The sequence below is a fragment of the Hypomesus transpacificus genome, unplaced genomic scaffold (genome assembly GCF_021917145.1).
Source record: "Hypomesus transpacificus isolate Combined female unplaced genomic scaffold, fHypTra1 scaffold_423, whole genome shotgun sequence".
NCBI lineage: Eukaryota > Metazoa > Chordata > Actinopteri > Osmeriformes > Osmeridae > Hypomesus > Hypomesus transpacificus.
In genome coordinates, this window is record NW_025813941.1 from 33,595 (window position 1) to 58,762 (window position 25,168).

General features: G+C 49.0%; 3 protein-coding genes across 4 annotated transcripts; 2 read left to right on the forward strand and 1 right to left on the reverse strand.

Moving 5' to 3' along the window:
* The first annotated feature begins 63 nt into the window (after positions 1 to 63).
* On the forward strand, positions 64 to 13,605 carry LOC124464948 (dynamin-2-like). The gene is given in 21 exon segments (XM_047016883.1): positions 64 to 599; positions 2,124 to 2,197; positions 2,578 to 2,727; positions 3,010 to 3,149; positions 3,151 to 3,214; positions 3,851 to 3,949; positions 4,037 to 4,197; positions 4,441 to 4,583; positions 4,681 to 4,816; positions 5,080 to 5,147; positions 5,691 to 5,829; positions 7,778 to 7,864; positions 7,951 to 8,021; positions 8,179 to 8,239; positions 8,718 to 8,828; positions 9,026 to 9,135; positions 9,445 to 9,556; positions 10,730 to 10,897; positions 11,189 to 11,415; positions 11,674 to 11,901; positions 12,298 to 13,605. Coding segments are annotated over 21 exon segments (2,580 nt in total). The 5' UTR covers positions 64 to 438; the 3' UTR covers positions 12,368 to 13,605.
* On the reverse strand, positions 13,543 to 21,245 carry tmed1b (transmembrane p24 trafficking protein 1b). Of its 2 annotated transcripts, none has more exons than XM_047016885.1 (5): positions 20,927 to 21,245; positions 15,256 to 15,353; positions 14,959 to 15,148; positions 14,417 to 14,584; positions 13,543 to 14,279 (listed from the first exon to the last, which is right to left on the reverse strand). In XM_047016885.1, exons 1-5 carry the CDS (start codon positions 21,122 to 21,124, stop codon positions 14,229 to 14,231), a joined length of 705 nt encoding a protein of 234 aa, XP_046872841.1. In that variant the 5' UTR covers positions 21,125 to 21,245; the 3' UTR covers positions 13,543 to 14,228. The 2 variants fall into 2 exon arrangements, with proteins under 2 accessions (XP_046872841.1, XP_046872840.1); XM_047016884.1 differs by having other exon boundaries at positions 15,256 to 15,371.
* A 1,800-nt stretch (positions 21,246 to 23,045) lies between these two features.
* LOC124464951 (tumor necrosis factor ligand superfamily member 14-like) lies at positions 23,046 to 25,164 on the forward strand (the record flags this gene model as incomplete). The annotated part of the gene is made up of 5 exons (XM_047016888.1): positions 23,046 to 23,380; positions 24,352 to 24,372; positions 24,548 to 24,581; positions 24,704 to 24,778; positions 24,955 to 25,164. Coding segments are annotated over exons 1-5 (523 nt in total), but the record flags the coding sequence as incomplete, so codon positions are not given.
* Between the last annotated feature and the right edge of the window lie 4 nt (positions 25,165 to 25,168).

Below are 25,168 nucleotides of genomic sequence, written 5' to 3' on the forward strand. Positions count from 1 at the left end.
CTCCAGTTGTGTCTGGCGAGTGAAGCGAGTAATATGAGAAGGGGGTGGGCGTGGCTTCAGCTCCTTCCAAAGGTTTGCTGACAAGATAGAAACGGCTGAAGTAAAGTCAGTTTTATGGGGTTTTCTCGTCAAGTCTCTACCTCCCTCTAAGGTTTTTTTTACATTGACGATTGCGCTGTTGAAACCATAGCCACGACAACCCATTCACAGATGTTAAAAAAATATATAGTTTTTGAAACCACGGACTACTTCGATTTGTGTGAAGAAACGCAAGTCTCGTCTGGCACTTGAATAGGTGGATCTCTCTCTCACTCTCTCTCACTCTCACGCTCTCTCTCGCTCTCTCTCGCTCTCCCCCCTCTTTCTCTCCCGGGGCGGAGCGGAGTGCGAGTATCCTAGCTTAGCGTCGAGGAGAGCGAGACTAGCGGGAGTGCAGACATGGGGAACCGGGGGATGGAGGATTTGATTCCCCTCATTAACAAACTCCAGGACGCCTTCAGCTCCATCGGGCAGAGCTGCAACCTCGACCTGCCGCAGATAGCTGTGGTCGGCGGCCAGAGCGCTGGGAAGAGCTCTGTGTTGGAGAACTTCGTAGGAAGGTGGGTTGTCGGGCATAACTCATAAAAGTATCGTCGTAATTGTTGGTGTTTACTTGACAAAATGTGCAATACTTTATTGTGCAGTTACCGTTAATTCAATATTGGAGTGGAAAAAAATGCCACATAAGCAATTCTCTCTCCCACTTCCTCTCTCTACCTCCCCCCATTCTCTCTCTCCCTTCCTCTCGGCGGCACTGCTCTCGCTACCTCGTCTCGGAAGCTCGCTCCGCGTTTTCCGTTATGGAGCGAGCGGTAGATGGCCTGTTCGAGAAAAGGGGTCTCGAGGTGTCCGCGGATGTTGTGCGCGGGCAACACGCTAATACAATTTGCGGTGTCGGGAGTTGGAAATACTTTAACATCGCTCTTTTGTATATTGTTTACACTGAGCTCTACATCTGGCCTCCTTTCTAAGGCCGTCCCAGCTACCCCAACCACAGCTACAGTTCATATTGAGAGAATCTCAAACCTGAATATATTATCTTTTGACAACTTTGTAAACACCATGTACCGGCTTCACTGTTGCTTCCGTGTGTTCACGTGTCACACCTTCTGACCTGTCAAACGTTAACCCGGGATGAGAGTGTGTGATTTAGTATTAATGTGTGTGTGTGTGTGTGTGTACTAGTGTGAGTGTATGAGTAAGTGTGTGTAACTATGAGTGTGTGTAGCACTGCAAATGTGTGTGTGTGTGTGTGTGTGGGCGGTAGGGGGCAGGGGGGCACAGGGAGACTGTGGGCTCTGGGTTGATTCATCCTCACCAGGAAGACAGCGAGGCCATTGATGAGGCAGGATGGTCTTGATGTCACCCGCTGTGATGTCATGCATGCGAGTGATTGGATGGAGTTCCAGGAAGTGGAGGCGGAGGATGGGGAGGAGTTTTTGTTCATCGTCCACATCTTCCTGTCTGCTTGGTCAGCAACAGACTGCAGGGAAATGTGTGGGGGGGTAGGGGGAGGGAGGGAGGGAGAGCGAGGGAGGGAGTGTTAGTGTAGCGACTTGTTATCTCATGCTCCTTTCTTATTTCTTGTTTTTGACCTGGACACACACACACCCTTACACACTCACACACACACACACACACACCCTTACACACACACCCATACACATTTGTAATTCCACTTGTTTGGCAATATAAACATTGAACTGAGATTGAGAAGCAGAAAGCAACAGGGGGAGAGAGAGCTTGACTTGAGAATGAAAGAAAGAAGGATGTGTTTGTAGCAGATGTATAATGAACAGGAGAGTAAGTTAATCTCTTCATTGCTATCTCTATCTCATCAATAACACATTGGAATCGAGCAGAGTGCTGTGTGTGTGTGTCTATGGTCTGGTTCTTGTAAAATGATACCTCCCCTCTCCTCCTCCTCTTCTCCCCCTCCTCCTCCTCTCCCCCTCCTTCTCCTCTCCCCCTCCTCCTCCTCCCCCCCTCCTCCTCTCCCCCTCCTTCTCCTCTCCCCCCTCCTCCCCCCTCCCCACTCCCCCCTCCTCCTCCCCACTCCTCCTCCTCCCCCCTCCTCCCTCCAGAGATTTTCTTCCTCGAGGGTCTGGTATCGTCACTCGTCGTCCACTCATCCTCCAGCTGGTCAACAACCAAGCAGGTGAGACATACACACAACCAAGCAGGTGAGACACACATACTGTGACTCTAATAAAACACACACACACATGAACATGCACACACTCACACAGAACACACACAGACAAAAGAAAGGAGGATAAATTCCTTTAGGACAAACAAGCTGCAACCGGCTGTAATGACTGTTCCCTCTCTCTCTCTCTCTCCCCCTCTTTGTCTCCCCTTCTCTCTCCTTCATCCCTCCTCCCTCCCTTCCTCCCTCCCCTCCTCCCTCCCCTCCTTCCTCCCCTCCTCCCTCCCTCCTCCCTCCCCTCCTCACTCCCCTCCTCCCTCCCCTCCTCCCTCCCTCGACTCCCCTCCTCCCTCCTCCCTCCCCTCCTCGCTCCCCTCCTCCCCTCCCAGAGTATGCAGAGTTCCTCCACTGTAAGAGCAGGAAGTTTGTGGACTTTGAGGAAGTTCGTCAGGAGATCGAGGCAGAGACTGACCGCCTGACTGGATCCAACAAGGGCATCTCTGCTGTCCCCATCAACCTCCGTGTGTTCTCCCCTAACGGTAACACACACACTCACACACACACACTCACACTCTCTCTGCTCTCCCTATCAACCTCTGTGTGTTCTCCCCTAACGGTAACACACACACACACACTCACACTCACACTCTCTCTGCTCTCCCTATCAACCTCCGTGTGTTCTCCCCTAACGGTAACACACACACACACTCACACTCTCTCTGCTCTCCCTATCAACCTCTGAGTGTTCTCCACCAGCTGTCACACACACACACACAATCATACACCACTTTTCGTTGACCTTTGACCCCCCGTCCTCCCAGTTCTGAACCTGACCCTGATCGACCTGCCGGGAATGACCAAGGTTGCCGTGGGCGACCAGCCAGTGGACATTGAGCAGCAGATCAGGGAGATGCTGATGCAGTTCATCACCAAGGAGAGCTGCCTCATCCTGGCCGTCACCCCCCGCCAACACAGACTTGGCCAACTCTGACGCCCTCAAGATCGCCAAGGAGGTCGACCCGCAAGGTGTGTGTGTGTGTTACAGTCGACCCACAAGGTGTGTGTGTGTGTTACAGTCGACCCACAAGGTGTGTGTGTTACAGTCAACTCACAAGGTGTGTGTTACAGTCGACCCACAAGGTGTGTGTGTGTGTGTGTCACAGTCGACCCACAAGGTGTGTGTTACAGTCGACCCACAACGTGTGTGTGTGTGTTACAGTCAACCCGCAAGGTGTGTGTGTGTGTTACAGTCGACCCACAAGGTGTGTGTGTGTGTTACAGTCGACCCACAAGGTGTGTGTGTTCCAGTTGAGTGAGTGTGTGTGTGGGTGGGGAGGGGGGGATGGATGCAGAGACTCCCCCCGTGGTGTTTAGTGGCAAATACAGACCTCTTAGATCCTGACCTCTGAGATCTCCCCCCTCTCTCTCTCCCTCCCCTTCTCCCCCCCCCTCCCTCTCTCTCTCCCCCCTTCCTCTCCCCCCTCCCTCTGTTCCCCTCCCCCCTCCCTCCCTCTCTCTCTCTCTCTCTCTATTTCTCTCTCTCTATCTCCCTCCCCCCCCCCCTCTCTCTCTGTCTCTCTCTCTGTCTCTCTCCCCTTCCCTCCCTTCCCCTCTGTCTCTCCCCCTCCCCCCCTCTCTCCCTCTCCCCCTTTCTCTCTCCAGGGTTAAGGACCATAGGGGTCATCACCAAGCTGGACCTGATGGACGAGGGAACGGACGCACGAGACATCCTGGAGAACAAGCTGCTGCCGCTACGCAGAGGTAACACACACTTACATACACGCACACACACCTACATACACGCACACACACGTGCACACGGTGTGATGGTGGTGCTGCCCCCTGCAGGCTACATCGGGGTGGTGAACCGCAGCCAGAAGGACATCGACGGCAGGAAGGACATCAAGGCGGCTCTGGCAGCAGAAAGGAAGTTCTTCCTGTCGCACCCTGGATACAGACACCTGGCTGAGCGCATGGGGACCCCTCACCTGCAGAAGACCCTCAACCAGGTCTCACACAGACACACCATCTATACACACCATCTATACACACACACACACTTTATATACTCACACACACCATCTAAATACACACACACCATCTATACACACACACACACACACACACCATCTTTACACATGACACTGCACATCATCATATGACACCTAACCCCTCTTCTATCCCCCCCACTCCATCACCCCCCCCCCCCCCCCATCACCCCTCCTCCCACCATCACCCCTCCTCTTCTCCAGCAACTGACCAATCACATCCGTGACACGTTGCCGGGGTTACGCAGCAAGCTGCAGAGCCAGATGCTGTCCCTGGAGAAGGAGGTGGAGGAGTACAAGAACTTCCGCCCCGACGACCCCACACGCAAGACCAAGGCCCTGCTGCAGTGAGGACACACACACACTCTCTCACACTCTCTCACACACACACACACTCTCAAACACACACACACACACTCTCTTACACGGCCCCTCCCACCCCAGGATGGTGCAGCAGTTCGGGGTGGACTTTGAGAAGTGCATCGAGGGATCAGGTGACCAGGTTGACACTGCCAGCCTATCAGGAGGAGCCAAGATCAACCGCATCTTCCACGAGCGCTTCCCATTCGAGCTGGTCAAGGTAGTCCTGCCCCCTCATTCCCATTGGAGCTGGTCAAGGTAGTCCCGCCCCCTCATTCCCATTGGAGCTGGTCAAGGTAGTCCCGCCCCCTCATTCCCATTGGAGCTGGTCAAGGTAGTCCCGCCCCCTCATTCCCATTGGAGCTGGTCAGGGTTTCCCCCTCATTGGCCTGCCTGTCACAGTAGCAATTGCAAAAACAATTGTGCGTTAAAATAATAATATATGTGTGTCTGTGTGTGTGTGTGTGTGTGTGTGTGAGTCAGATGGAGTTTGATGAGAAGGAGTTGAGGAAGGAGATAAGCTATGCCATCAAGAACATCCACGGAGTCAGGCAAGTAGAGACCCTGTCTGTCTGCCTGTCTGTCTGCCTGTCTGTGTGTCTGTCTGTCTGCCTTTGTGTCTGTCTGTCTGCCTGTGTGTCTGTTTGTCTGCCTGTGTGTCTGTCTGCCTGCCTGCCTGCCTGCCTGCCTGCCTGCCTGTCTGTCTGTCTGTCTGTCTGTCTGTCTGTCTGTCTGTCTGTCTGTCTGCCTGCCTGCCTGTTTGTCTGTCTGCCTACCTGTCTGCCTGTGTGTCTGTCTGCTTGCCTGTGTGTGTCTGTCTGTCTGCCTGTGTGTGTGTCTGTCTGCCTGTGTGTCTGTCTGCCTGTCTGTCTGTCTGCCTGCCTGTGTGTCTGTCTGTCTGTCTGCCTGTGTCTGTCTGTCTGTCTGCCTGTTTGTCTGTCTGCCTGCCTGTGCGTCTGTCTGTCTGTCTGTTGGTCGGTCTCTCTTTCGGTGTAACTGTCTGTCTGGTGGCCTACCTGTCTGTGTGCCTACCTGTCTGTGTGCCTACCTGTCTGTCTGCCTACATGTCTGTCTGCCTACCTGTGTGTCTGCAGGACAGGCCTGTTCACCCCTGACCTGGCCTTTGAGGCCATAGTGAAGAAGCAGATCGTCAAGCTCAAGGAGCCGTGCCTGAAGTGCATCGACATGGTTATTCAGGAACTGGTCAACGTGGTCCGACAGTGCACCAATAAGGTACTGCATGCAGCATGGTTGGTCTGGCAGGGAGCCAATGAGGTGCTGCATGCAGCATGGTTGGTCTGGCAGGGAGCCAATGAGGTGCTGCATGCAGCATGGTTGGTCTGGCAGGGAGCCAATAAGGTACTGCATGCAGCATGGTTGGTCTGGCAGGGAGCCAATGAGGTACATCATGGATCCTGATTGGTCAGGCAGTAGACCAAGCAGGTACTGTGGAAAGCTTGTTGGTATCGAGCAGTAAACTAAAAGTTTTGTGGGTCCTGATTGGTCAGGCAGTCAACCAGTAAGGTGCACCATTTATCCTGATTGGTCGGGCAGTGGACCAATGAGGTGTTTAATAATAGTGACCGCACATGCAGCCATTTCTCTGGTGTGGCTGAAGACATTTGTTGTTGGTGTGTGGTCGTTGCAGCTTTCTGTAAATGTCATCATGGTTAGTCTCGTCATCTCCCAGTGGCTTGGCTTAGCCTGGAGATCAGTGGTCATGTGACTTTGTGGAAAGTTACACCAATCGCAGGCAGCAAGAGTCATTCATTTCCTGTTCCTGTTTTGGAAGGACAGTTCCTGCAGCTTTTCTTGGTGTACACGCCTGACAATGTAAAACTAACTAACTAAACAAAAACACGTGTTCTCTTTTTCCTTTCTCCTCCCTGCTCCTGTCATCTGTTGTTTTCTCTCCCTCTCTCCATTTAGCCTCTATTTTCTCTCCCTTCCTCTCTTCTCTCATCCTCATTCTCCTTCCTTCCATCCATCCCTCCCCCCTTTACATACAAACACATTCCCCCCCCCCCCCCCCCAACAAATACATCACGCCTCCCCTCCTCCCAACCCCCTGATAATGAACAACAACTGCAACCCCCACAATCCCCGGCGGCAGAACAGGCCTGTTCACCCCTGACCTGGCCTTTGAGGCCATAGTGAAGAAGCAGATCGTCAAGCTCAAGGACCCGTGTCTGAAGTGCGTGGATCTGGTGATGTCAGAGCTAGCCGCTCTCATCAGGAAGTGCACGGAGAAGGTAAACGAGAAAGACTCGACAGACGGAGGGATGGAGAGATGGAAGGATGGATGGAGAGATGGATGGAGAGATGGATGGAGAGATGGATAGAGAGATGGATGGAGAGATGGAGGGGTGGAAGGATGGATGGATGGAGGGAAGTGGGGAGCAACATGTGTGGTGTGTGTGTTGTTGTGTGTGTGTGTGTGTTGTTGTGTCCTCACCTGCTGACCCTCCCTACACACAGTCGTCGATCAATCAGTCGAACGATCTAACCCGAGCGTCTCCCTGGTGGTCTCCCCCCTCCCCTCACCGTCCATCCCAAACCCCTCTCCTTCCTTCACGAGCCCCTCCCCCTCCCGATCCCAGCCCTTCCCCTTTCTCAGTCCCTTAACCAATCACATTTGATTTGTTTTGAAATCCCTCAAGGCTCCACCCCCTTCGCTCCTCTGCAGCCTAGTGACTGGTGGCGTAACACCCCTTCAAGCAATGACAGCGCTCGCCTGGTCCCAGCGGCCACGTCACTGTAGGAACCAGTCTTCTAACCCTTTGTGTCTCTTGGAGAGGGAAGATTTTCGGTGTTGCACCCTCTGTCCTTCACATCTGACACATTCTTACCTCTGACCCCCCCAACCCTCTCCACACACACCCCTACCCCCACCCACCTTCCTGTCACTTTGCAATGGGCCAATCAAAATGCTTCCTCTGTCTCTGTGACCTTTGCACCCTGACCTCAGCCCTCTTACCCCTGCCCCACCCTAACACCTGCTGCTTAACACAATAACTCACTTAATATTTGTAAATCCAGTCAACTACTTTGGGTGCACTTGATTGTGTGTGTGTGTGTGTGAGAGGGAGAGAGAAAGAGAAAGTTACAGCTGCATGTCTCTTCAGTGGTTGTCTGTATGTACAGTACAGCAGTGTGTGTGTGTGTGTGTATGTGTCCTCAGCTTGGCTCCTACCCCAGATTAAGAGAGGAGACAGAGAGAATCGTCACCACCTATGTCAGAGAGAGGGACAGCAAGACCAAAGACCAGGTGAGAGAGAGAGAGAGAGAGAGAGAGAGAGAGAGAGAGAGAGAGAGAGGAGAGGAGGAGGGTTGTAATGTGTGTCTGTGTTTCAGGTTCTGCTGTTGATTGACATTGAGCTCTCATACATCAACACCAACCATGAGGATTTCATCGGCTTTGCAAAGTATGTCCTCTCCTCCTCCTCCTCCTCCTCCTCCTCCTCCTCCTCCTCCTCCTCCTCCTCCTCCTCCTACCCTTTCTGCTCCAGTACTTGAGATTACTGTTGGTTATTCTCTCCCCCTCTCTCTCTCTCCTTTCACTCTCTCTCTCTCTTTATTCAGTGCCCAGCAGAGAACAGCAGCCAAAGCTACCATTAATAAGAAGAGAGTCATGCCCAACCAGGTACAGCTGTTTCAGAATCTCTCTACCTCTCTACCTCTACCTCCCTCTCTCTCTACCTCTCTCTCCCTCTTTCTCTCTACCTCTCTCTCTCTACCTCTCTCTCTCCCTCTCTCTGTCCCTTTTTCCTTCTTTCTCTCTACCTCTCCCTCTCTCTGGCCTTCTCTCTCTTCTCCTATCTCTCCCTCTCTGTTTCTCATCTCTTCTCTCCTTCACTTTCCTACATCCCTCTCTTCACCCCTCTCCTTTCTTCCTCCCTCTTTCTAACAATGTGCTTGTGCACGTGGGCGGATGTGTAGATGCGTGTGTGTTTTTGTGAGTGTGTGTGTGTACTTATGCTGTCTGTCTCCCTGTATTAGCCTGCCAGAGGCAGGGAGGAGGAACAGGTGATACAACAGCTGTGTGCGTAACACGTGTGTGTAGCATGTGTGTGTGTGGACTCCCCTCTGTCCCACAGTAATGGACTGTTCCTGTGTGGCAGGTGATCCGGAGGGGCTGGCTCACCATCAACATCAGCATCATGAAGGGGGGGTCCAAGGACTACTGGTTTGTCCTGACCGCAGAGTCTCTGTCCTGGTACAAGGATGAGGAGGTGTGTGTGTTGGGGCGGGGGGGGGGGGGGGGGGGGGCTGCATGTGGGGAGTCTCTTGCCTATGTCTAACCGTGTGTGTGTTGTGTGTTGTGTGTGTGTGTGGTGTGTGTGTGTGGTGTGTGTGTGGTGTGATGTGTGTGTGGTGTGATGTGTGTGTGGTGTGTGTGTGATGTGTGTGTGGTGTGTGTGTGTGTCAGGAGAAAGAGAAGAAGTACATGCTGCCTCTGGACAACCTGAAGCTGAGAGACGTTGAAAAGGGCTTCATGTCAGCTAAACACATCTTCGCCATCTTCAACACAGAGCAACGGTGTGTGTCTGTTTGTATTTGTGTGTGTCTGTGATACAGAAAAATACAATATACAAGGGAGTCAGATGGCTGAGCGGTTAGGGAATCGGGCTATTAATCAGAAGGTTGCCGGTTCGATTTACGTCCGTGCAAAATGACGTTGTGTCTTTGGGCAAGGCAGTTCACCATACTTGCCTCGAGGGGAATGTACCTGTACTTACTGTAAGTCGCTCTGGATAAGAGCGTCTGCTAAATGACTAAATGTAAGATATTTATTTTAGTTACACTTTTTGCTTGGCCTATTATGGTGTGTGTGTGCGTGTGTGTCAGGAACGTGTATAAGGACCTGCGTCAGATTGAGCTGGCCTGTGACTCTCAGGAGGATGTGGACAGCTGGAAGGCCTCTTTCCTCAGAGCAGGAGTCTACCCTGAGAGGGACCAGGTACACACACACCACAACACACACACACACACACCACACCACACACACACACACACACACCACACCACACCACACACACACACACCTCAGAGCAGGAGTCTACCCTGAGAGGGACCAGGTACACACACACCACAACACACACACACACATACACACACACCACACCACACACACACACACACCACACCACACCACACACACCTCAGAGCAGGAGTCTACCCTGAGAGGGACCAGGTACACACACACCACAACACACACACACACACACCACACCACACCACACCACACCACACACACACACACCACACCACACACACACACCTCAGAGCAGGAGTCTACCCTGAGAGGGACCAGGTACACACACACACAGCCGAGTACCATCTCCTAGTCTCCCTCAGGTAGAGAGTGAGGATGTCCTGTCTCCCTCAGGTAGAGAGTGAGGATGTCCTGTCTCCCTCAGGTAGAGAGTGAGGATGTCCTGTCTCCCTCAGGTAGAGAGTGAGGATGTCCTGTCTCCCTCAGGTAGAGAGTGAGGATGTCCTGTCTCCCTCAGGTAGAGAGTGAGGATATACTGTCTCCCTCAGGTAGACAGTGAGGATGTCCTGTCTCCCTCAGGTAGAGAGTGAGGATGTCCTGTCTCCCTCAGGTAGAGAGTGAGGATGTCCTGTCTCCCTCAGGTAGAGAGTGAGGAAGTCCTGTCTCCCTCAGGTAAAGAGTGAGGATGTCCTGTCTCCCTCAGGTAGAGAGTGAGGATGTCCTGTCTCCCTCAGGTAGAGAGTGAGGATGTCCTGTCTCCCTCAGGTAGAGAGTTAGGATATACTGTCTCCCTCAGGTAGACAGTGAGGATGTCCTGTCTCCCTCAGGTAGAGAGTGAGGATGTCCTGTCTCCCTCAGGTAGAGAGTGAGGATGTCCTGTCTCCCTCAGGTCGAGAGTGAGGATGTCCTGTCTCCCTCAGGTCGAGAGTGAGGATGTCCTGTCTCCCTCAGGTAGAGAGTGAGGATGTCCTGTCTCCCTCAGGTAGAGAGTGAGGATGTCCTGTCTCCCTCAGGTAGAGAGTGAGGATGTCCTGTCTCCCTCAGGTAGAGAGTGAGGATGTCCTGTCTCCCTCAGGTAGAGAGTGAGGATGTCCTGTCTCCCTCAGGTAGAGAGTGAGGATGTCCTGTCTCCCTCAGGTAGAGAGTGAGGATGTCCTGTCTCCTAGCGACAGCGTCTCCATGGACCCCCAGCTGGAGCGCCAGGTGGAGACCATCAGGAACCTGGTGGACTCCTACACCGGCATCGTCAACAAGGCCGTCCGAGACCTCATGCCCAAGACCATCATGCACCTCATGATCAACAGCGTACGCCCCTCTCTCTCTCTGTCTCTCTCTATCTCTCTATCTCTCTCTATCTCTCTCTCTCTGTCTCTCTCTCTCTCTTCTTATTCTCTCTCTGCCTCTCTCTCTCTCTGCCTCTCTCTCTCTCTTCTTATTCTCTCTCTGTCTCTCTCTCTCTCTTCTTATTCTCTCTCTCTGTCTCTCTCTCTCTTCTTATTCTCTCTCTCTGTCTCTCTCTCTCTCTCTCTGCCTCTCTCTCTCTTCTTATTCTCTCTCTATGTCTCTCCAACTCTCCTCCCTCTCCCTCCTCACCAGGCTAAGGACTTCATCCACTCTGAGCTGCTGGCATACCTGTACTCCTCCGGGGACCAGAACAGCCTGATGGAGGAGTCATGTGACCAGGCCCAGCGCCGTGACGACACGCTGAGGATGTACCACGCCCTCAAAGAGGCGCTGCACATCATCGGTGACATCACCACCACCACTGTCTCCGCCCCCCTGCCCCCGCCCGTGGACAACTCCTGGATGGCCAAGGAACCCAGGTAACCACACACACACACACACTCACACACTAACATACAGTATATACATACACTCACACACTAACATACAGTATATACATACACTCACACACACTAGCATACAGTATATACATACACACACACACACTAGCATACAGTATATACATACACTCACACACACTAACATACATACAGAATTAATAGTTAACACCTCCCTCTCTCTCTCCCTTCCTTTTCTCCCTATCCCTCCCACCCTCCCTCCCTCCCCATCTCTTCCAGCCCCCCCCCTGCTGCCCGCCCCCCCCCTGCCTCTGCCCCCGCTCCCAGTCGCCCCCCAGCAGTGAGAGGCTCCACCCCCGGTCCCCCTCCCCCCCTGAACCCTGCCTCCACCCCGGCCTACATCACCCCTCCCATCCCCTCCCGACCCGGGCCCCCCCCAGAGCTCCAACCCCAGGTCCCCTCCAGGCCGGCCCGCATACCCCCCGCCCTGCCGCCCGGCATCCCCAGGTAAGAGCTCCCGTCCTGGGCTTGGCTGGCCCAGACAGCCCCCTGCCTCTTGTGGAGGGTGGTGATGGTTCCTGTAGCGCATGTGACTCCTGATAATCTCCATCGTATTTCTCTCCTCTCTTTTTCCTCCTCCCCCCCTTGCCCCCTCCTCTCCCCCCTTGCCCTCTCCTCTCCCTCCTCCTCTCCCCCCTTGCCCTCTCCTCTCCCCCCTTGCCCCCTCTTCTCCCCCCTTGCCCTCTCCCTCTCCTCTCCCTCCTCCTCTCCCCCCTTGCCCTCTCCCTCTCCTCTCCTTCCTCCTCTCCCCCCTTGCCCTCTCCCTCCTCCTCTCCCCCCTTGCCCCCTCCTCTCCCCCCTTGCCCCCTCCTCTCCCCCCTTGCCCTCTCCTGTCTCGTGCAGTAGAAGACCTCCAGCAGCTCCCAACCGTCCCACCATCATACGACCTTCAGAACCCTCCCTGCTGGACTAAACACACATACTGTACACACACACACACACATACTGTACATACACACACAGATACTGTACACACACACACACATACTGTACATACACACACAGATACTGTACACACACACATACTGTACATACACACACAGATACTGTACAAACACACACACACACATCCGTGCACATACATGCACCTAAACACATACGCTCTTAAAATCACACTCACTATTACACGCACACACACAGCCTGCAAATGATCCATTCGATTTGTTGTGTTTGATAAGATTGTTTATTGATTAGGAAGTCTGCCACCTTCGTTTTATCTATTATCTATGTAATGCAATTTAAATTCCTTGTACTCAAATAGTATTATTATTGAAAACTGTTGTCTGCTTCAGTGCAGACACTCTTTGTACTTCTGACATATGTGACATTTAACTGACTGAATGAGTCAGCTCTAAAAAGGGACGATTTTACAATCAGGAAATGGGACGCATGTGTCTGTGGTGTTTGAGAAAAAAGAAAACGTGCTTTGTTCTAACAACGATATCACGGTTAGAAAGACAACACAGCTTTTTCTTAAATCCTTTATATTTTATAACAGACTTCAATTTATTCTTAATTTTGTTCCAATAGGGGATGTGAACGAGTGAATGAATGACCAAACTAATGAGGGGATAAGAAGGTTCGAAGCTGGGGAACGGATAAATATAAATAAAATCATAGCGTGATACAAAAATAAAAGACGGATGAATTACTCTGTGATCGACTATATTTCCTTCCCTCTCTGCCTGGGAGCAGTTTGGATGCACTGGTTTGATTGAGATTTGAACCAGGGGTACCGTGTTTGGCAGTAGACTCGATGGAACACATGCTAACCCACTGAGCCACAGAGGGTTCCTTTCTACAAGACAGCCCCCCGTGCCACAGAGCTTCCTCAGACCCCTCCCCCACACGCCTCTCCTACCTGCCGCACGTACATATTGTTCTTACCTGTAAATCGAAAATATTACTTTACACCCCGGAGAAGAAGTTGACCCTATCTATTATCATTGTATAATTCGCACTCTGATTCAAAATCCTTTTAAAATTGAAGACATTGTTATTAATTTGCTTCCATAACAGTGAGTGTGAGAAAGTGTGTGTGTGCGTGTGTGAGGTTACAAATACAATAAAGCACGGCAAACAACAATAGAGACGTGAATCAAATCTCGTTTTATTGTGTAAAAACAATTCAATAAAATTCAGTAACTGCCATGGTGACGTGTAGATGTGTGTCATTATCCCTTTAAAAGTACAATCATAGGTCTCGGCCACACTGCCCACATGATCAGGAAACTGAACATACATCATGGTAAACGTTACACTGGCCTTGCTAAATTTACAATGATTACACATTCAGTAAACTTGACATTGACTGTAAACTTAATGACATGTTCCACTAACTTTATGTTGGCCTCTATACCTGTGGAATATATCAGGTCACACATGGGGAATGTGCAACAGGGAAAGCTAAAAAGTTTGACTCACTCACAGTAAAAACCACATACCCCCGTACATCTACAATCCTTCTGTCATTATCTACATATCAGCATAGGCACGTTCCCCATCATCAGTAACTCCCTAAACCATGCAGTGTGATTGGTTGTTCAGTGGCATACAGCGGGGCAGTGGGCCAATGAAAACAGAGGGGGAGGGGCGTGGCTCTACAAGATGTTCCAAGTCAAACTAACCCAACATGACGTGAGGGGTTAAAGGTCAACATGACTGGGTGAGGGGTTAAAGGTCAACCCACCCAAGGCACCGTGTGAACTGAGATGACGTCCTCCTCTGGCTCCTCCTCTTCCTGTCTCCGCTGCGCTCGCTGAGTGGGCGTGGATCTAGGTACAGACACGCCTCTTGTCGTCAAAGAGCCGGCGAACAGTGTAAACCTGGGGGGGGGGGGGAAGAGAAGGATGGAGGGGTAGATAAAGAACCATTAGATTTGTCTTTAAACAAGTGCAGTGCATACTAAGGTGTAGGGGGCCGTCAGAAACAGCGTACTGAGGTGTAGGGGGCCAGGGCAGACCTGGGTGCCAGCCACAGCCAGTAGCAGCAGCAGGCTGGAGCAGGACCAGAAGGAGACCCTCCACAGGTTGTCTTCCAGAAGGTTCCGGTCTCGGGCCTCGAAGGCCCTTAGAACTGTCTGCATCTGACGACTCCTCTCCAGACGCCTGTGGATGGAGTCCAGGGACTCCTGGAGGAGGGAGGAGGGGGTGGAGGAGAGAAGAAAGAGAGGGGGAGGGAGCAGGGGGGAAGAGGAGAGAGAGAAGGGAGAGAGGGGGAGGGAGCAGGGGGGAAAGAGGGAGGAGGAGAGAGAGAAGGGAGAGAGAGCAGGGGGGAAGGAGGAGAGAGAGAAGGGAGAGAGAGGGAGGAGGGGGGGAGGAGGAGAGAGAGAAGGGAGAGAGGGGGAGGGAGGAGGGGAAGGAGAGAGAGAAGGGAGAGAGAGAAGGGAGAGAGGGAGGTAGGAGGAGAGAGAGAAGGGAGAGAGGCAGATGGCATTATGGAACGACACTTCCAGAAAGTTAAAGAGAGAGATGAGAGGTGGAGGGCCTGCAGTCTGTAACTCACTCTGATATCGTCCAGCTTGTACTCCAATTGGGTACCTTCGGGCGTCCCAAGCCCCGCCCACTCATCGTCCCCGCCCACGTCCCCCGCCGGCTTCTCCAAGATCACCTCGAAGAAGACGGACTTCTCGGAGAAACGGCTGAAGCTGTTGTCGAAACAGATCTGATAGTCGCCTTCTTCTGTGAAATCCACCCTAAGACAGCCAATGAGAGAAGTTGATGTTAGAGCGTCGACCAATCAGAGGGCCTGTCCCCCACAGACACCAGTGAGGGGATTCTGACCAATCGGGAGGTTTCTTACATGTGAATGCCGTCTGATTGGCGGAGCTCTGTGATGATATAGAAGCCCTGAGGAGAGAGGATGGTGAAGTCTACATCCATCCCTGCTCCTGCGATTACCTGGACACACACACACACCTGAAACCTCCTAAACTCATCAACTCTGTTACTGTCAACAGTGAAGAAACACGAAGCTTTGTAGCAACAGAAACATCACAGCATAAACAAAAAACTGAGAAGGGAAGTTACTGTACTTAAGTAAATTCTTCTGGTATCAGTACTTTACATATACTTAGATTTTTCAGAGTTTTTACTTTCACACCATTTGTTTTTTACACAGTTGTAACACTTACGTTGTAATTACACTGTTACTGTTATTACACTGTTATTACAGTTTTTACACTTATGTTGTTAGCTCACTGTTCTGTTGTTAGCTCACTGTTGTTACACTCTTATAACACTTGTGTGAAAAAAGACTAGGGTTGCCAACTGTCCCGTATTGGCCGGGACCTCCCTTGTATTGGGCCTGAGTCCCATACGTGACCTCCCATGTCATGTTTCATGACCGCTACGCTGAATTAACCACTGACTGATACAACAGCAGCAGTGCTGATCACGACACTTGAGAATGATCACCGACAGCTGGTATCATCCAATCATAGCCCACCGTCACGAGCATCATCGAATCACAGCTAACCCCTTTGGTCATTTCTTCAAAAACACACATGCTAACCCCTTTGGTCATTTAATCCAAAACACACATGCTAACCCCTTTGGTCATTTCATCCAAAACACACATGCTAACCCCTTTGGTCATTTCATCCAAAACACACGCTAACCCCTTTGGTCATTTCATCCAAAAACACACATGCTAACCCCTTTGGCTTTTTTCATCCAAAACACACACAAACCCCTTTGGTCATTTCATCAAAAACAGACATGTTAACCCCTTTGGTCATTTACGCCAAAATACATGTTAACCCCTTTGGTCATTTCATTCAAAAGACACATGCTAACCCCTTTGGTCATTTCATCCAAAACAGACATGCTAACCCCTTTGGTCATTTACCCCAAAATACATGTTAACCCCTTTGGTCATTTCATTCAAAACACACATGCTAACCCCTTTGGTCATTTCATCCAAAACAGACATGCTAACCCATTTGGTCATTTACCCCAAAATACACGTTAACCCCTTTGGTCATTTCATCCAAAACACACATGCTAACCCCTTTGGTCATTTCATCCAAAACACACATGCTAACCCCTTTGGTCATTTCATCCAAAACACACATGCTAACCCCTTTGGTCATTTACCCCAAAATACATGTTAACCCCTTTGGTCATTTAATTCAAAACACACATGCTAACCCCTTTGGTCATTTCATCCAAAACAGACATGCTAACCCATTTGGTCATTTACCCCAAAATACACGTTAACCCCTTTGGTCATTTCATCCAAAACACACATGCTAACCCCTTTGGTCATTTCATCCAAAACACACATGCTAACCCCTTTGGTCATTTCATCCAAAACACACATGCTAACCCCTTTGGTCATTTCATCCAAAACACACAAACCCCTTTGGTAATTTCATTCAAAACACACATGCTAACCCTTTAGGTTATTTCATTCAAAACACACATACTAACCCCTTTGGTCATTTCATCCAAAACACACATGCTGAGCCTTTTGGTTATTTCATCCAAAACACACATGCTAACCCCTTTGGTTTTTTTCCATCCAAAACACACACAAACCCCTTCGGTCCTTTCATCCAAAACAGACATGCTAACCCATTTGGTTATTTACCCCAAAATACACGTTAACCCCTTTGGTCATTTCATTCAAAACACACATGCTAACCCCTTTGGTCATTTCATTCAAAACACACATGCTAACCCCTTTAGTCATTTCATCCAAAATATACATACTAACCCATTTGGTCATTTCATCCAAAACACACGCTAACCCCTTTGGTCATTTCATCCAAAACACACACAAACCCCTTTGGTCCTTTCATCCAAAACAGACATGCTAACCCATTTGGTTATTTACCCCAAACCCACATGCTAACCCCTTTGGTCATTTCATCCAAAACACACATGCTAACCCCTTTGGTCATTTCATTCAAAACACACATGCTAACCCCTTTGGTCCTTTCATCCAAAACAGACATGCTAACCCATTTGGTTATTTACCCCAAACACACATGCTAACCCTTTTGCTCATTTCATCCAAAACACACATGCTAACCCCTTTGGTCATTTCATCCAAAACATACTAACCCCTTTGGTCATTTCATCCAAAACATACTAACCCCTTTGGTCATTTCATCCAAAATACATGTTAACCCCTTTGGTCATTTCATTCAAAACACACATGCTAACCCCTTTGGTCATTTCATCCAAAACAGACATGCTAACCCATTTGGTCATTTACCCCAAAATACATGTTAACCCCTTGGTCATTTCATTCAAAACACACATGCTAACCTCTTTGGTCATTTAATCCAAAACACAAATGCTAACCCCTTTGGTCATTTCATCCAAAACACAAATGCTAACCCCTTTGGTCATTTCATCCAAATCACACTCTAACCCCTTTGGTCATTTCATCCAAAATACATGTTAACCCCTGTGGTCATTTCATTCAAAACACACATGCTAACCCCTTTGGTCATTTCATCCAAAACACACATGCTAACCCTTTTGGTCATTTAATCCAAAACACACATGCTAACCCCTTTGGTCATTTCATCCAAAACACACACGTGAACCCCTTTGGTCATTTCATCGAAAACACACATACTAACCCCTTTGGTCATTTCATCCAAAACATACTAACCCCTTTGGTCATTTCATCCAAAATACATGTTAACCCCTTTGGTCATTTCATTCAAAACACACACGTGAACCCCTTTGGTCATTTCATCGAAAACACACATACTAACCCCTTTGGTCATTTCATCCAAAATACATGTTAACCCCTGTGGTCATTTCATTCAAAACACACATGCTAACCCCTTTGGTCATTTCATCCAAAACACACATGCTAACCCTTTTGGTCATTTAATCCAAAACACACATGCTAACCCCTTTGGTCATTTCATCCAAAACACACACGTGAACCCCTTTGGTCATTTCATCGAAAACACACATACTAACCCCTTTGGTCATTTCATCCAAAACATACTAACCCCTTTGGTCATTTCATCCAAAATACATGTTAACCCCTTTGGTCATTTCATTCAAAACACACATGCTAACCCCTTTGGTCATTTCATCCAAAACAGACATGCTAACCCATTTGGTCATTTACCCCAAAATACATGTTAACCCCTTGGTCATTTCATTCAAAACACACATGCTAACCTCTTTGGTCATTTAATCCAAAACACAAATGCTAACCCCTTTGGTCATTTCATCCAAAACACAAATGCTAACCCCTTTGGTCATTTAATCCAAATCACACTCTAACCCCTTTGGTCATTTCATCCAAAATACATGTTAACCCCTGTGGTCATTTCATTCAAAACACACATGCTAACCCCTTTGGTCATTTCATCCAAAACACACATGCTAACCCTTTTGGTCATTTAATCCAAAACACACATGCTAACCCCTTTGGTCATTTCATCCAAAACACACACGTGAACCCCTTTGGTCATTTCATCGAAAACACACATACTAACCCCTTTGGTCATTTCATCCAAAACATACTAACCCCTTTGGTCATTTCATCCAAAATACATGTTAACCCCTTTGGTCATTTCATTCAAAACACACATGCTAACCCCTTTGGTCATTTCATCCAAAACAGACATGCTAACCCATTTGGTCATTTACCCCAAAATACATGTTAACCCCTTGGTCATTTCATTCAAAACACACATGCTAACCTCTTTGGTCATTTAATCCAAAACACAAATGCTAACCCCTTTGGTCATTTCATCCAAAACACAAATGCTAACCCCTTTGGTCATTTAATCCAAATCACACTCTAACCCCTTTGGTCATTTCATCCAAAATACATGTTAACCCCTGTGGTCATTTCATTCAAAACACACATGCTAACCCCTTTGGTCATTTCATCCAAAACACACATGCTAACCCCTTTGGTCATTTAATCCAAAACACACATGCTAACCCCTTTGGTCATTTCATCCAAAACACACACGTGAACCCCTTTGGTCATTTCATCCAAAACACACGCTAACCCCTTTGGTCATTTCATCCAAAACACACACAAACCCCTTTGGTCCTTTCATCCAAAACAGACATGCTAACCCATTTGGTCATTTACCCCAAAATACATGTTAACCCCTTGGTCTTTTCATTCAAAACACACATGCTAACCCCTTTGGTCATTTAATCCAAAACACACATGCTAACCCCTTTGGTCATTTCATCCAAAACACACACGTGAACCCCTTTGGTCATTTCATCGAAAACACACATACTAACCCCTTTGGTCATTTCATCCAAATCACACTCTAACCCCTTTGGTCATTTCATCCAAAACACACACGTGAACCCCTTTGGTCATTTCATCGAAAACACACATACTAACCCCTTTGGTCATTTCATCCAAATCACACTCTAACCCCTTTGGTCATTTCATTCAAAACACACATACTACAACAATACATCGTATACAGTGGCAAAAAATCTGCTATCAATTTTGGGGGGGACAATTATATTACATTTTCTTAAGAGCAATTCCTGAGGGGGACACCAACATTACTGCTGTAACACATAGCCTACATTGAAATAAGTTAAATGTATGTTATTCATATTATTTAAATGTTCTTATGTTTACAGTGATTTATTGGGGGGCGGGGAGTGCTATTTTTCCCAGGATGGGTCGTGTACCTGCACTGCTGCCAGGCCACCTTTGGTCCCGTATTTCACAGTGACAAAGTTGGCCACCCAAAGACTGACATTAAAACAGGTTGTAGTAATGGCTACGTTTTAATGAAGTATATGTCAGAGCCCATAATTCTTTACTTTAAATTGAGTGAAAAAGTGTAGTCAGCACTCTAACTTTCACCACAGTATTTTTAATCATAAGTAGGCCTATACTTACATTTACATTTAGTCATTTAGCAGACGCTCTTACCCAGAGCGACTTAGCCTACAGTAAGTACAGAGACATTCCCCCCGAGGCAAGTAGGGTGAAGTGCCTTGCCCAAGGACACAACATAATTTGGCACGGCCAGGAATCGATCTGGCAGCCTTCAGATTACTATCAGCTATCTGACTCCCCATACTTGAGCGAAGGATGTGTGTACTTTTGTCATCTCTGATTGTCAACGCCCCCTGCAACTCTCCGCCTATCTCTGCACCTGCCAGGCCAATCTAGAAAGGGTTAACGGGCTCCTCTTATATTTGTTAACTATACACCCACTTCGCAAACATCCTAGCGCTTGAAGATGGTAAGGTATTAGCTTACCTCAAGCTAGGTAGACGTCAAAACACCCATGCACCGGACATTCGCTAGCTAAACCCAGAAACCCCAATTATTTCGATTTAAAACGATAAGAGTATGAGTTTAGTAAACTAATATTGTACTATTAAGCGTTAATAGTTTAGCAGTAAATAACTATGTGATTAGCAACACTGTCTGGTTTACTTTAGGAATGACACGTCTCCACTCTAGCCTCTCTGTCAGATGATGGTTCATGTCTCACCTGATACTCGACCTCCATCGTGCCTCCCTTTGTAGCCGTCTGGTAGAAACATTCGCTTCTTCCGGCTGGAAGTAGAAACGTAAACTCTTGGCTTTGCCCAAATGCACGGACCGGTTGTAAGCACAATGTAACCACGGTTACTGCCACAAACAAATACCCTGTTTCCGTCCTCCACGCTTTCCAAAGACGAGAATCCATGGCCGCGATTTTAACACCTAAAGCCCTTTTTTTTAAGGTACTGCGTCAGGGAGGCTGCTACTAGCTAACTTTCCATCTCTCCTTGTTACGAGGCAGTCTTGTTTCCGCAAATGAACTTTCCTACTCCGCAATTGGATGGGATGTCTTTTGTGGCTGCACCAATAAGAAGGTAGAGCGTATATTTTCGCTATCCAATCGCTGAGCACGTACATACTTTGCTGGCCGGGAGCTGGCGTCGCTGTTAAAACCGCGGGAAAGTTTTACAAATTTGTCAACGTTTGTGTTGTGAATGTGCGTGTTATTATAACTCTTATAACTGACGAAAGCTGAGAAACATACAGACAAGTACTGTTGAGTCACAGGTTTTGGTTGAACTTTCACCTGTCATTGAGTCCGAAATACTATTATACTGCAATAAAGAGAGACACTGTGTATGAATTGTCTACTGCTAGCTTACTTCAGTTAGAATGACTGAGATTTAGACGATGTATTACTGTTGAAAAACCAACAGATGGCAACAGACGCTCAGTTTATCAGGATCTCTCCTGTCTCCCTTTTTCTCTCCTCTTTCCTTTTCTTTCTCTCCCTTTCTCCTTTTCCTCACTTCTTTTCTCTCAATACCTCTTCATATGTCCTCTCCCTCTCTCTCTCTCTCCCTCTCTCTCTCTCTCTCTCTCTCTCACACACACACACACTCTCAGAAAATACTGTTGTTTTGAACACTGTTGTGTGTACACATACACACACACATACACACCTGCAAACACATGTGCACACGCAGACACACACCTGCACACGCACAGAATCTTGTCAGTAGTGTTGTCTGGCTTGGTTGTACATAATACCCACAATGCACCTGTCTTCTGTACTAGGCCTCTGTCTTCCTGTTCCCTTTATCGCTACTGCACACCACCCGGCTGCCACGGAAACCACTGTGCCTGTGTGTGTGTATGCGTGCGTGTCTGTAAGTGGTCTGTTTATGTCTGAGTGTGTGTTTGGGAATTTGTGGGATTGACTCAGGTAAACAGACATATTTGTATGTTTGACAACTCAAATATTGAACTCAGGATGGACAGATAGCCTATTGGACAACCAGTAAAAAAGAGAGACAAAGAGAGAGAGAGACAAAGAGAGAGAGCAGGGACACAGGAGAGACAGAGAGAATGTGGAAAGAGAGGGAAAAAGAAAGGAGAGAGAGAAAGGGAGGGAGAGAAGGGAGGGAGAGAGAGAGATAAAGGGAGGGGGGAGGGAGGGAGAGAGAGAGAGAGAGAGAGAAGGGAGACAGAGAGAGGGAGAGGGGAGAGATACATAGAAGGATAAAAGGGAGACAGAGACAGTGAAAGAGAGGGGGGAGAGAGATAGAAGCAGAGAAGGGAGACAGAGAGAGAGAGAAAGGAGACAGAGAGAGAGAGGAAGTGTCGACTAAAAGATGATAACCACATTCAGTCGCCTTTAAGGGCGTGTTCTGTTTGTACACATACACACACACACGTTGTATTTCCTCATTGCACATGCATGCATTGCAGAAGAACAAGCGTAGTGGATCAGACACGGGGAGGAAAGCAGGAGCGCACGTTTCTTCAGGTCCTCTTCCAGAACTCTCCTGGACGTTCTAGACAGTGGGTTCAAGAACCTTGGACCTTGGACTGATACCCGAGGCTTCTGGAGTCTGCTGGTGATAACCCCGAGATCTGTTCTAGAACTGGACTGACTGGAACTGGACCTGCTACGGTCTGTCTGGTCGGCTTCAGTCACTCAGTCTGTTCCAGAGACAAGAGCAGAGAGAGCTAGGGGGAAGGAGGGGGGCGAGAGAGGAGGTCAGGGTGGAGGGAGAGAGAGAGAGAAGGAGTGAGACAGAGAGAGAAGGAGAGAGACAGAGAGAGAAGGAGAGAGAAGGAGAGGGAAGGAGAGAGACAGAGAGGATACAGACAGAGAGAGTAGGAGAGAGAGAGAGTAGGAGAGAGACAGAGAAAAAGAGAGAGAAAGAGAGAGACGTGTAGGGAGGGTGTTCCTTCAGGAGGACTGGTTTGTCTGTCTGCACCTGGAGCAGGAAGGCCCAGCAGAGGGGCAAGGATGGAACCCTACCCCCAGGTGTTCGTAGTAGACAGCCAGGCCAGCATCGCCCCTCTGCCCAGCAGGCAACATCGTCGCTGGGGAGGGATTTGTCAGAGGCTCCTTCCCCTGCTGGTGGGCCTGGCTCTCCTGGGATTGGTCGTCCAGTCTGGCTGTATTTACTACCTGTACAAGAGGACAGAGGTGAGTGTGTGTGAGGGTGTCTGTGTGTGTGAGTGGGTGAGTGTGTATGTGTGTGAGGGGGGTTGTGTATGTGTGACTGTGTGTGTGGGGAGAGAGGAGGTGTGAGAGAGAGACGTGGAAGTGTGTGTGTGTGTGTACGTGTGTGTGAGAGATAGAGAGATCTGGAAGTTAGTGTGTGAGAGAGATAAAGAGATCTGGAAGTTAGTGTGTGAGAGAGAGAGAGATAGAGATGTGGAAGTGTGTGTGAGTGAGAGAGAGAGAGAGAGAGAGAGAGAGAGAGAGAGAGAGAGAGAGAGAGAGAGAGAGAGAGAGAGAGAGAGAGAGAGAGAGAGAGAGAGACGTGGAAGTGTGTGTGTGTGTGAGAGATAGAGAGATCTGGAAGTTAGTGTGTGAGAGAGATAGAGAGATCTGGAAGTTAGTGTGTGTGAGAGAGAGAGAGAGAGAGAGAGAGAGAGAGAGAGAGAGAGAGAAAGAGAGAGAGATAAAGATGTGGAAGTGTGTGTGTGTGTGAGAGAGAGAGAGATCTGGAAGTGTGTGTGTGTGTGTGTGTGTGTGTGTGTGTGTGTGTGTGTGTGTGTGTGTGTGTGTGTGTGTGTGAGAGAGAGATCTGGAAGTGTGTGTGTGTGTGTGTGTGTGAGAGAGAGATAAAGATGTGGAAGTGTGGAGATGGAGAGTTCACATGGTCCTTCCCCTGATTCCTGGGACTTTCCTCTGCTTGTTTACGCACACACACACACACACACACACATACACACACACACACACATACACATTTACTCACATACACACACACACACACATACACATTTACTCACATACACGCACTGATGACATCACACACCCTTTCTATGACACCACTTCCTCTTTCTCCTCTCACTGTCACATGTCGTTCAGTGAATAATGCCACTTTGGTCTCCCTCCATCCTCTCCCTCTGTGTTTCATTCTGTGTTTCCTCTCTCCTTGTTTCCAGGCTCTGCAATTGCCCCATCAGGTATGTCGGGGAATGATGACTGTGTGTGTGTTTCTGAGTGAGTGTCTTTGTGTGTAGATTTGAATGTTCCTGATCTTACGTACAGGTGTGCGTGAGTGTTCTAGTGTGTGCTTTGATGTGTGTATTATATGTCTTTGTGCGTGATACTCACACCCCTCCCCCCCCAACCTTTCAGGATGGTTCAGTCCTCAGCAGGTCAGGATCTAAAGGTAGGTAGACACCACTCACCACTGATAGGGGGGAAAGAAACTCATCAGGGTGCTCATGGCCTGTAACTTCTTCCGGGTTCTTCATGGTTCTTCCTGGTTCCTCCTGGTTCTTCCTGGTTCAGAGGCCAATGAGATCCCCACGTTGGTGAGGACACGCCCACCAGAGAGACAGCAGAGGGCCTCAGCACACCTGTTAGGTATGTTATTGTAGATTTTTTCGTGTTGGTTTGTTAGATTTTTTTCATTCTTTCTTTTTCACACAAACCCTTCTCTTTCCACTCCCCTCTTTCCTCCCTTTCCCCCTCTTCCCACTTCCTTCTCACTCCACTGTTCACCCTCTCTCGCCTCTCTTCCCTGTTTTTCTCTAACTTAGCCTCCCCCGGCCTCTTCCTTCCTCCTCCTCTCTCAGGATCCAGTGAGGTGTCTGAAGATATAGTCCATTGGGACTCTGGCCCGAGAGGTGATGCCTACACTCAAGGCATGGACTACAAAGATGGCTACCTGGAGGTGAAAGAGAAAGGGTACTACTATGTGTACTCCAAAGTGCACTTTCAGGAATGCTCCCTGTTCAAGCACAAAGTCAAGAA